This window comes from Excalfactoria chinensis, chromosome 10 (genome assembly GCF_039878825.1).
Source record: "Excalfactoria chinensis isolate bCotChi1 chromosome 10, bCotChi1.hap2, whole genome shotgun sequence".
Lineage (NCBI taxonomy): Eukaryota > Metazoa > Chordata > Aves > Galliformes > Phasianidae > Excalfactoria > Excalfactoria chinensis.
This window is the reverse complement of record NC_092834.1, coordinates 1,822,697-1,834,788: the sequence shown is the minus strand read 5'-3', so window position 1 is coordinate 1,834,788 and position 12,092 is coordinate 1,822,697. Positions and strand designations below refer to the sequence as shown.

The following is a 12,092-nucleotide window of genomic DNA, read 5'->3' as shown; positions in this document are numbered from 1 at the left end:
TAGTATTTCTCATGAGCAATAATACTTCGACTTCCTCATGCTGTATTGTAGTGTTTTGTCTTTCCCTTCGCAACCATGAAAATAAGAATTACTTTACAGTTGAGCCATAGGGATAGCTATGATGGGAAGGGGCCTTGGGAGGCTGTGAGGTTTGACCTGCTCTATGCAGAGTGGGCTGGGTTACAAATCTGAGCTTTGGAAACCTCTGAGGCTTGCAGCCTGCACACCCTCTGAACAAACTCTTCTTTCTGGAAGGCTGCTTGCCACTGAGAAAATAATAAGAATGGATTATTTTGCAGTTGATTCATCTAGAGATCAAGCCAGCTATTCGAAACCAGATCATTCGTGAGCTGCAGGTTCTACATGAGTGCAATTCACCATACATAGTGGGCTTTTATGGAGCTTTCTACAGCGATGGGGAAATCAGCATTTGCATGGAACACATGGTAAGTGCATAGTAATGAGTTGTAACTTGAAGGTATTAGCAGGTTGTACATTGAAAATGTGGGTGTCAGGAGTTAACAATGTGGATTTTCTGGTGTGAGTAAAGAATCTGAAACCATTTCTGGTTTCTTCTCCTGTATCCATGGTACTTTATATAAAATTTCTCAGAATTTAAAAATATTGACCTGATCTTGCTCTTCAAATGCTTGTGCTGGATTAGGTTTGATCTTGTGCAGTATTAAGAGCACGTGGACCAGATGATACTGATCGGTTTGACACCTGTGGGGTCTTTAGAAGCTCTGATAACAAGGAAGTGATTTCTTGTGGTTCAGTTGGATCCATGTTTTGTCTCTTTCAAATTTTACAGGAAATGCAGGCAAAGATTAGTGCACAAGAAGGGAACAAACCCAGAAGGAATTTAGACAGTGTTTTCAAGACCAAAATATTTTAGTTTCATTTTAATAGAAAAGTACTAATTTTTCTAGGCACCGTGCGGCTCTGTGTGGTTATAGAAAGGCAATTTTCTGTAGGTAGAGGTTTATGAATATTTTCCTTGCTTATTTGAGGAATTTTTTTTAACAACACGCAATGCAGTAGGTCTGAAGACTTTTTTCCCTGAAAAAACTGTTTCTTTGCATAGAAAGCTTACTTTCTCTGGAAAGTACGTGTGATTGTTTGAGTGCTGCTTTGGTCTTCTCTTACTGAAATTTTTAGAAGAAATTGATGGTTGCTTAGGAACAAGTGATCACGATCCATTTTTTTTAAAGCATGTTCTAGCTGAATAGAAAGCGTGCATGCTCCTAAAATACAAGTGACTATTGGGAAGTATAAAGAACTTAGCTTCTCAGAATTGAAAATGGTAATGAGAAAGAAGAAAAATGTTAAAATATCTTGGCATTGCTTACACAGAATGATTAAATGCCACAGAAGTTCACATCTGCAAAGAATAAGATAACCAGAGCAATTGGGATTTGGAAGTTCCTAAGCAGGAAATATCTCTGGTGGATATCTTTTCATTGTAAGACAAGGCAGTATGAAATCCACTGTTTTAGTGCTGGATTTAAATGGACTAGATCCAGGATTGTATGGAAAGGAAAGTTGATTAAGGAGATACGAAGCAGTGAAGGTGGGTTATTTGTAGTCTTAATTAAGTGATTATGTTGTTGACGTAATACAGATCACTGGGTGGAAAGTGCATTCCTTTTGGGAAAGAGATTAGATGAATCTCCTTTCATTCAATTAGCATCAGTCAGAATTCATACTTAGCAAAACATGTTCAAACAAATGACAGGTGGCAAAGGCTTGGAAACTGACAATGTTAGGGTTTGGTATTTTAGGTAAACTCAAAATGAATGCTTAGTCTTGCTTAACAGCAGGTACGTAACATACAAAATGGTTGGAGTCTGTTCCTGAGAGATGCTGCTGTTTGCAGCCAGGGCTTCCAGGCAGCTGAGTTGTATTGAGCCTCTTCCAGTATTAGAGCTGTTCCTCAGGGGGGTAAGGAGAGGTTCTTTCTCTTCTGTAAGAGATTTGCTAATACAACAGAGCCTTGGCAGACGTAGCTGTCAAGAAGTGCAGTCTGCTTATACAACACTTCATCTACTTGTATTGATGCATATTTATACATATCTGCTAATGCTTTTTTCTTTTTTTTTTTAATCAAGCGAAGGACTTTATTACCTTTTCTTTCTCATAGGGCTTTTGGGTGTTAGTCTTCAAATTCTAAAGCTTTGTGTTATAGCTTTTCTCCTTTCATCACCATTCGCATATGCAAACTGCCAAAGGATGGGTTAAGGCAGAAGGAAATTATTCCTCATGTTGGATTTCTGTCTCCATTACTGGGAGATACAATCTGGTTTTGGACCAGTCTTCCTATTTAGAAGCCCTTAGCAACAGTGCAGTGTATTTTACATTGCTTGGGTTGTCTGTGCATGCATTTGGTTTAACCTCTTAAGATTATTAAGGCTCTTATTTATGGTGGAACTTTAAACAATATTTTGTCATGGTTTTATGGTTTCTCATCGATATTCCACATCATTAACTCTTTATTGCTCGGTGCTCTGTGTGATGTTATGATGTGGAATACTGATGGAAAACCCATAAAACTATGAGGCACTTTTTTGTGTTTTGGTGCTTTGAGAGCTTCCTTTGGAAGCTGACAATTACTCCAGATGCACAGAGCTAATAAAAGTCAATTTCCTTTCCATAGGATCTACTCTGGGGGCAAGGGGAACAGATCTAATTACAATCACAGTGCCATTAACACCTGTATATCTGAGAAGCAGTTCTGTATTTTCCAGCATTTGCACCCTGTTGATGAATAGCAAAACATGGAGCAATTCCCATTAAGGAATGATATTTTTTTAGTTATGCGTCACAACTGTGTTAAAATGTGAAAAGTAACATTTCCCACTTAATTCAATCTTCAGACTATAGTCTTTTATTTTAACAAATATTATAGAGTAATTTATGTAAAGTTTGACTACTGAAACATGTATTCCCAGGATGGCGGCTCGTTGGATCAAGTGCTGAAAAAGGCTGGAAGAATTCCAGAGCAGATACTGGGCAAAGTCAGCATTGCAGTAAGTGTGCTCGTGGCTCCCAAAGGCTGTGGGTGTGGGTGTGTGTGCATCTCAGCTTGGTAATGCAGGAAGCAGCTGCTCCAGGACTGAGAGTTGTGGCAGAGAGAAGCGTTCCTGAGTTTTAAAGTGTGTTTTCTTTTAAAAGTAGGTGATCTCTGTATGTGTCACTATTTGGTAGCCCAGAACATGTCACACACTTCAGTGCATCTCTTTTCATTTTCTTTTGTATCAGTGGGTGCTTCTGGATAAGAACAGAAGTAACGTTTCATTAATTGTTTTTTCAATATCGTCCTTCTGGTATTTATTGTGCAACAAGCTGTGTGCGTGCAGAGCGTACACTGAGGATCCTCTCGAGTCTGGTTTTTAGAATGAGCTGGAGGGGTAACTTTAAACAGAATATTCACTTGCAATGTTAATGTAACAGAAGCTCCACAATGTAATTAGTGTTCAGTTAGAATCCTTGTAGAAGAAAAACATGCAATTATCTTTTGTTTCATAAATGTAAAATTCTTATTTTACTTGTTTTCAGGTAATAAAGGGACTCACGTATCTGAGAGAAAAGCATAAAATAATGCACAGAGGTGAGATACAGTTTTATATTGCAAGTCTCCTTCAGTGTAATTTTTTATCCAAGTTGAAAATAGTTCCATGATAAATTCCTTGTGGTTGGTTATGATTTTGATTCAGAGGGTTTTTTGGGTTGGTTTTTCAGCACTGTGAAGCAAACTTAACATTTCTTACTACAGCCGTCATCTGCCTTCAGCTTCTACTATCCAGACTTTCTCTGAATTTATGTATGCTTATATCATAGCACGCTCAGAATTTGTCTCTGGTTGAACCTGCTTGCTGCCAGGGTTGCTTGCGTAGCTGGGAGTTGTTTTAGAGCTGGGAATCTAACTTGATACAGGGATGCTTGCTTTGCAAGCGAGATAGGAATATATTAAAGGACCTGAGTTGTACAACTGTATTTTATGTACTGACTTGTAAAAGTTGGTGTTTCTACCAGCTGTCCTGCATGCCACCTGTAAACATTTGTCTTGCAGGATAATAACTTCCATATTTCCAGCCTTTCAAAACCATTTTCTTTCTGTAGTTACATCAAATTGTTATTTCTGTACTGCCAGGGTTACCTTACCGTAAATAAATGCCCTACCTTATTTTCAGCTTATAATCACCCTTTTTAAAACCCAGCTCTTCCATTAACATGACATGTTCCATGAAAGAAAAATCTCACTTGACATGAGAAGGTAATAAATTCCATGATTCCTGACATGTGTAAACTGGAGATGGAGCGTTTCATATCTTGGTTTGAATGGCACCACTCATACAGTGATTGTGCAGAGTGTGCAGCATGCCAGCTGTTCGCTGAGTCTCGTACCATATGAGATCAATCTTGAGATTGTAAAAATATCTTGATCAGACATTAATGTGTCTGAGTATATTTGCTAATTGCTGGCCAAGTCTGATTTATGCAATCTGTTGTACAATCACCTTCTACATGAAGTAGATTGTGTTTATTATACATCACTGTTATTTTTTTTTATGCAATCAAATATAGCTTTCTGCTGGAGAAAGGAGACTGGAGACTCCTAGAGCCTTCTGATGGTACTTGCAAAGCCACTTGTCTCTTACAAGTTCTTATATCTTCATTTTACATTCTTAGGCTTTTTTATGACTTTATTCTTGAAGAACTCTTAGAATCGCACAGCCTTGGGTTAAGGGGGTTATCTTGCAAAGCCAAATGGAGGTCAGGTCTGCAGCATAGCAATAGCAGTATGTTGACCTGGGAAAACCCTTCTAGTGCAGGTGAAGCTCCTTCTGATAGTTATGTTTTTCCAGACTGCTTCTTTCTTGAGTCCCAGCTGAAATAAAAAGGATTACTAAACGCACACTTCTCTTGGTGTAACTGAGTCAGCATTATTTTGGAGACATAGTTGTAATCATTGGAGACCTGTTCTACTTTCTCTGCCTTCTGTAGTGTGCACTCTGTGATTATTGGTCCTGCACTGATATGGTGTGACCAACACTTAATGTGAATGGCTTGTTCCAGGGTTGGGTTTGGTTTAACAAGGATTTTGCTTTTGTGTTGTGATGAGCGTAGGAGACTTATAAATAGATGACCTCACTAACACTAGCGTGCAAAAGAAGAGCACGAAAAACCCTTCTTAAATCTGGGGAGAGCACGGTCTGTGGTAATTCATTTCCAGGGAGTGATTCTGTCCATCAGTGCATCTGGCATCATGCTATCAGCAACAGTTTGCAATGACCTGGTGAGAGAGCGTACTGGGAGGAGCAGAGGTAGATGATGCTATAGAGTGTCTCTTACTGGTAAGTTGTAAAATATAAACATGCAAAAAAGGTGGTGTTAGGGAGAGCTGTTCCAAACCAAAACGGCTGTTTCATAACCAGCAGATCAGTGTGTGGTTTTCAGTGTCTGGTTTTGGTAATGTGTAAGACTGGAAAATAAGGTTTGGAGGAGTCTTTGTGCATCCTTGGAACCTCATATGCATCCTGCTTGTTTTCTGGTTTCTTGGCTGGTCTCACCCATGGATGTTTTACAAATCAAGTGTTCATTGTCTGGGGAAGGAAAATGAGTCTAAATGAGATTGCCAGCAGCCTCAAATAATGTTTCGTGTTCCTTCTACCATTGAAGTGGACTGTTCAATGGATTTAGTGCATAAAGAACAGTTTAAGGAGAACCTGTTTTTCTTGGGCTCTGTAACACCATCAAAGCACTATTTTACTTTAAGATAATGGGTACTTTTGAGTAGAGAGTAAAGGTCTGTTTTGGTGTGGTTGATGACAATAGGGGTTAGTTAGGGCAACTGAGATTTTGGCATTAGCCAAAAAACAAAGGACTGCTATGATGTTGTCATGGACAGGAGTTCACTTCAGGGTAAGGGTCTGGTAGCAAGATGTTAACAGCTTCTCTGTGATCATCGGCAGGAAATAGCATCCTGCATTCTGAATGTGAGAGGATGCTTTTAGACAAATAATGCTGAAAGGAAGGAATGCAATAAAAAAATCTGCAGAACTTGTCAATGATGCATTTTCTTGGATTGATCAAGTTGCTGTGACAATCATAAAGGTCCTGCCAGAAATGGGATGTGGCTCATCACGAGGCTCAGTTTAGCATGTTCACATGCAGAAATGTGGCCTGAACTAGCTGTGACTTCTGAGGCAAAGCATTCATGTGTCATTACAGCTCAAGGAAGAAGTCATTAGGGGTTTATTAAGAAGGGAATGGAAAATAGTCTTTTTATAGACTGCTGGCTCATCAGGAATACCGTGCTTTGTTTGGGTTCTCTGAAAAGACAAGGTAGAAATTGCCAAACTCCCAAAAGACAGACAGTGGGATACAAAGCAGGCACAGAAAAGGAAGGGGCAAGGAGCATGACTACAATAGGTTATCTCACAGCAGCTCCTATTCTGTTCAATAAACATAACTGTAACAGTGACTTGAATAGATGTGCTACTTCTGTGCTCTGGTTTACTTCTGTGGTTAACACTGGAAGGCAGCAAATGAGAAGGAAAAATACGTGTCCTGTCTCTAGTTGCAAAGTGTTTTGGCAAGTTTTTAATACATACAAACTTCTTGCTATTTTGTTTTTTTTTTTTTTTGTCCCTGAATAAATAGAAATACTATAAACTAATCAAAATTCTTTTTAAGCACAATGTGAGTTATAATATTTGGAAAATCTCTTCTTGCACAGTGAGGTTTCTGAGCTCTGATTGCAGTCTACAGCTCCAGAGCAGGAGGTACAACACAGAGGGGTTGCTGTTAACAGTCTGTTGTGGTATACTAGTTCCAAGGTCATTCTCACAGGATCCTGCCCTGAGAAATCACTTAAAACAGGAATCCTTGTGTGGGAAAGCTCTCAGAAGGCTCCTGGTTATACGTGTATGATAGATGATGACTTCAGCTGCTACATCCCTTTTCATTTTCAATTGTGATGTGTGTGATGTCCTTCCTGTCTTGGAGGTCTGGGCTGTGCCTCTGAGTGTTCAGAGGATAGTTGTACAGCTGAGAACCCGTGGCAACAAGTATGTACTGTCTTGTAAATGTTTATGGGCATCTTACATTCACCAAATGTGCTCCAAGACATTCTTGAGTGCCTGGCCACTTGCCTTCCCTTCAAAAAAAATCATTACAGTAATGTCCAGAGCCTCTTTCATCCTGAACTAGCTTCTGCCCCTGTGAGGCCGAGCAGGGCCCAGACAGAGCAGGCACACCTCATCGAGGTTCCATGACAGCCTGTACATCCCAGAAATTCTCTTTTGAAGAGGGAGCTAGTTAATACAAAGTGTCCCATACCCACCTGTCTGAACTGACTTAAGAGCATCTCCAGAACTGCACAGCTCTGCTGCTGAATAACCCACAGTGATGCACGAGAGGCCCTTTCATGTTCTTTGAAAGCTACGTACTTTGTTTCTGTAGCACACCTGCTCTTCCTTTCTACATTTTTCCTTTTCTTGCATGATAGAGCGCACATTTTGAAGGATACCTTGGCATTCCTGTTTTGTTTGGCATTACAGATCTTTTCGGTTTCCAGAGAAACTGCTTAAGTGCTCGTGCTCTGGAGTTAAAATAGCATTGCAGGCTGCATTTAGAGGGCTGGAAAGACAGCAGCATTCTTAACATCGCTTTCTGATCACACTGGAGGCCTTGAGAGAAATGAAATGCTTGGGGAAGGGCAGATTTTGTATACAATGCCAGGGAGGAGTCATGACATGCTGTGCTATTGTGAGGAAGTTGTGGTGTGTAACGAAATAGAAGCTAGCAAAATGCTACAGGTAAAAAAAAGTCTTCAAAAGACCAGATGGTTTCTGGAATGTGATTTTTATTTTTTTTCCTTATAAGGTGAACGTCAATCTGGTTCATTTGCAGTGAAATGCTAATGTTATTTTTTGCCCTTTAATTATGAGCATGAAGTATTCATGATCTGCAGAGGTAGTTGGGAATTTGTACAGAATCGAAGTGATAGAAGTGCATGGATGTGTTGCCCCACAACAAATAGGGCCTCTGGGATTTGTCCAGGTTCTGCAGTGCTTCCAGTTTATTTTGCAGACACCGCTTTCTACTTTGCTTTTACACAGAACATCAGCTGAAGTCTCCCATGTAGCTGGGAGCTGCTATCTATATTGCCTGTTTTCCTGCACTAGCAAATATCTGCTTGTGTTTGGTTTCTAGTTGGTTTTTTCTGCTCCCTGCTGGGTTTTTAAACAAGCAGGACAAGTTCCTAGACTGAATTCTTCCTTTTCACAGTGAAGTGTGCTAGTGGGGAGGTCTCTACGAGTAGTTAAAGCTCGTATAAAGAAGGCAGAGCTGGCAGGAGGTCCAGCTGTCCGTCTGTGAGCCTTCTGGAGCTTTGCCCTCTGTGAGGACTCCCTGCTCTGTGTCAGTAGTGTAGGACATTCTGGTTTCTGCCTGCTAAACAGCTCCACTAAGTGCTCAGGACCTCTTCCTCTCACTAGAGGAAAATGTATTGAACAGTGTGTATGAGCTACTTACTTTCCTGGAGATGTGGAATTAAAGAATAATGCACACAAAGCACAGCCTATTGTGTTCCCCATAAGGGGGGAATACCTGGCAAAAGCAGCTGGGATTTTCTTTCCTTACCGGAGGAGAAAGGTGTGCACAGATGTGATTCCCTTTGTGTTAAGGCCGAGGAGTAGTTTATCAGTGATATCACTGGGGATTTTCTATGGGCTGATGCTCAACTTCTTGATGATTGACTTGTAGCATTACATGTTAGCTACTGGTTATGCATTGGTAAAAACCAGTTTTAGGGGGCAGAAAAAAACCAACAAAAACAGACAATTTTACACCTATTAAAGAAATCCTAAACTGTTCTCAGTACCTTTGCATTCACAAAAGCTGTTATTGGTTGCTTAGTTACCACTGACCCTCATTAAGCTTCCATTTAGATGGTGATGAATTTAAAGCCATAAAGGAGTTCTGTCACAGGTGAACAGTCTCAAAGTATTTTAAATGCAGCACTCCAACAATAGGATGATTTTTCTTTCAGAATAGGTTAAAAAAAAAAAATTAAAAAAAGGGTTTGCTATAGGATAGCTTAAGCTTTTGTGTGCACACAGAGGTTAGGTTGGGGGTGGTGGTGTGGCTGCCAGAGTTCACTGTGAGATTAATGTATAGGGCTTCTTGATATTTGTGCACTAAAGAACAACGCCAAAGAATGGTTAAGCTGGTATGGCAGCATGCTTCAAATGTCTGTCACTGCAAGGAGTGATGCACAAACTTAATATTTGAAAGCTGTGAAAGTGGGTGAAATCCAAAGCTAAAACTAACAGCCTTTTTGCACTTGCATTTTAAGAAGTTTAATTTCGTTTACATGTATCTAAAGAGAGCCCGTGAGCTGGGCTTGGGTAGGGAACCTGCTCTCTTCTCTGGGAATACTGAAGAAGGGGTGGGAATCACGGTGTAGTTAGATGCATGGTATTTCTCACCTCTCATGTGACTTTCATTGTCAAATTCCACATTTTATCTGTTATAGATATAAAATCATCCATCCATTTTTATATTTTTTTTTTCCAGATGTTAAACCATCTAACATCTTGGTAAACTCTAGAGGTGAGATCAAGCTTTGTGATTTTGGTGTCAGTGGACAACTGATAGATTCTATGGCAAACTCGTTTGTGGGCACGCGCTCCTACATGTCTGTAAGTACAGATTTGATAGCTTTGAGCTCACTGTGCATTAACTGGAGTGGAGTTATCCCGACTAATCAAACACAAAACCAGCTGTTGTGGCTATTTCTACTGCTTTCATAGTTTGTTTCACTTCCTGCATTCCAGGAATATTCCAGGATGATATTACACTGGAGCTGGGGGGGGAGAACTGTGGCAAGAAAAGCCAAGCATGTGGGATATTTTCATAATACTACAGGAGATGCAATTACATCTGCATTGCAGAATCCAGTTGGTTAATGCATTTGCAGTTACTGTTTCTGAAAAGCAGTATTTATGTCTTGTTCTCCTCATTTAATTCTAGTGCTTTCCACTCCAGCTTTCTACTGCAGTCGCTAGGGAGGCATGCTGCTCCCTCATTAGTGGGTCTGTTGTGTCTGTTCCTGCGAACTCGGTGTGGCTCTAGTAGCAAGGAAAAGCATGGGAGTGGATACTGTGGGCAAGGCCATGGCAGCTGCTTTGGGACTTCTTGCAGCACACTCTTCATTCCTGTTCACAAGGAGTACCTTTGAAGCTTGCTCTTCAGGGGAGCTGAGCATTATGTGAAGGTCATCACTAATGGAAATAAAAGATCTCTTATTCTAATGTACTTACCTGTTCAGCATGCAACCAATTACCTCTTAAAATCAGAGCATTCAGAGTTCCTGCTGTAGAACTGAAACTCTGTGGGCTTGAACTTAGAGGACAAAAAGCATAATAATGCTGCTTCTGCTCAGCATGGGACCTGCATTTCTACATCAAAGCCAGTCTACTCTTTTTTGCTGTTTAATATGGGTAACATACTTGAAATAACTGTGGCTTATGTTCCCACACACACTTAGAGGCTGTTGCTAACAGCATTAATAAAAAAGTCTCTTTGAGGCCTTTGGCATGCTACTGACTTTCCCTTTTTCTTCTGGCAAAAGGAATAAGAGCAGAGTGCTGCCTACCTTCAGGTTTTTTCAATTTGCTGTGTCTAAGAGACTGAGATTCAGCTTTGCTTTGTGTCTCAGTCCAAGCCGTGACTGTGATTTTTATTCTTGTAATACTGTGTGAAGTCCCTTCTCCTGCAGTATCTCCCTTAGCATACTACTTACAACGACAGCTGGAGAGTTGTTATATGCAAAAGAACAAGGTGTGTGCAATCAATAGTGCACTCACTTGAATACATCTGCCAGATTGTAAAGAAACCTGCACAACATAAATATTTAAACTTACATTCAGTGAACGTTTGTGTATTTTCCTTTTGGGGCATCTTTAACCACAGCTCAGGAATCATGTGGTTTATCCAAATGGTTTCCAACCGGCTGATGTTTCTGTTATACTTCTCTACCACATCAGTGGATTGCAGAGCTAGCAGTTCTAGAATATGGATCTAGAACTGAAGTATGCCTGTACATTTAATAGCCCTTGCATTAATACATTTCTTCTATAGGGACCTATGTGAATGGTATCAGCCGACAAGAATGACAGACCACAGGGTTACTGCTAGAGCACCACATCACTTTTGGACTCGTACATAAATGTACCTTCCCTCTCTTTCCCAAAACATGAAACTGGCTCAGAGAGGCCAGGTGAATGCTTATTTGCCCCTACTCGTTTTGTTTCCTTGTTCTTATCCCATCACTATGAATAGTTACAGCATTTAGATATCATGTTAAAGATGCAAAACAGCAATGTGGTGGCATCACTTGTAAGTCTCCTCTGTTTGGAGGGTAATACAAAGTTCATAGAAATTCTGGAACTGTGGATGAGATTTCTGAAATAGGAAGTCATGTCGCTCATTGAAGTGTGTCCCACCCATGTATGGGGGTTTCATCACCTGTTTTATTCAGGCTATTATACAACACAACTCTAAGTTTCTTTGTTACAGTACTTTAAAGCGTCTCCATTTTCTTTCTTTTCTTTCTGGTAGCCGGAAAGACTGCAGGGAACTCATTATTCAGTGCAGTCGGATATATGGAGTATGGGGCTGTCTCTGGTAGAAATGGCCATTGGCAGATACCCCATTCCTCCTCCTGACTCTAAGGAGCTCGAGTTGATGTTTGGCTGCCCAGTAGAGGGAGATTCTCCAGTCACAGAGACCTCACCCAGGCAAAGGACACCTGGTCGACCAATGAGCTGTAAGTTCCAATGGCAGAGGCAAATAAAACAATTAACAGTGAAACAAGCCAGTGTGAGCCATACCAAGTAGATGGTCGTCTGTACCACCAAGGCATCTCTGCAGTCCAAAAGACACACAAAACTAATGCTAAGATATAAAGTCAGATTCTTTTCTGATAGCTTTTGCTGTAAGCTTAAGTTCTTGCTTATTTAGTATTGATCTGCACAGTGTGACCTTATACTTAAAGTAATTAAAGATTGAACAGACAAGGTTGG

At 40.4% G+C, this 12,092-nt stretch overlaps 1 protein-coding gene across 2 annotated transcripts in view; it reads left to right on the top strand.

The window, feature by feature from the left end:
* The window catches only part of MAP2K1 (mitogen-activated protein kinase kinase 1), a 30,541-nt gene that overhangs the window by 14,942 nt on the left and 3,507 nt on the right, over window positions 1–12,092 (top strand). For both annotated transcript variants that reach the window (XM_072345746.1, XM_072345747.1), the window contains exons 3-7: window positions 300–446; window positions 2,949–3,026; window positions 3,556–3,607; window positions 9,583–9,707; window positions 11,629–11,836. In XM_072345746.1, the coding sequence (XP_072201847.1) occupies window positions 300–446; window positions 2,949–3,026; window positions 3,556–3,607; window positions 9,583–9,707; window positions 11,629–11,836 (610 nt within the window). The remainder of the gene's footprint in view (window positions 1–299; window positions 447–2,948; window positions 3,027–3,555; window positions 3,608–9,582; window positions 9,708–11,628; window positions 11,837–12,092) is intronic.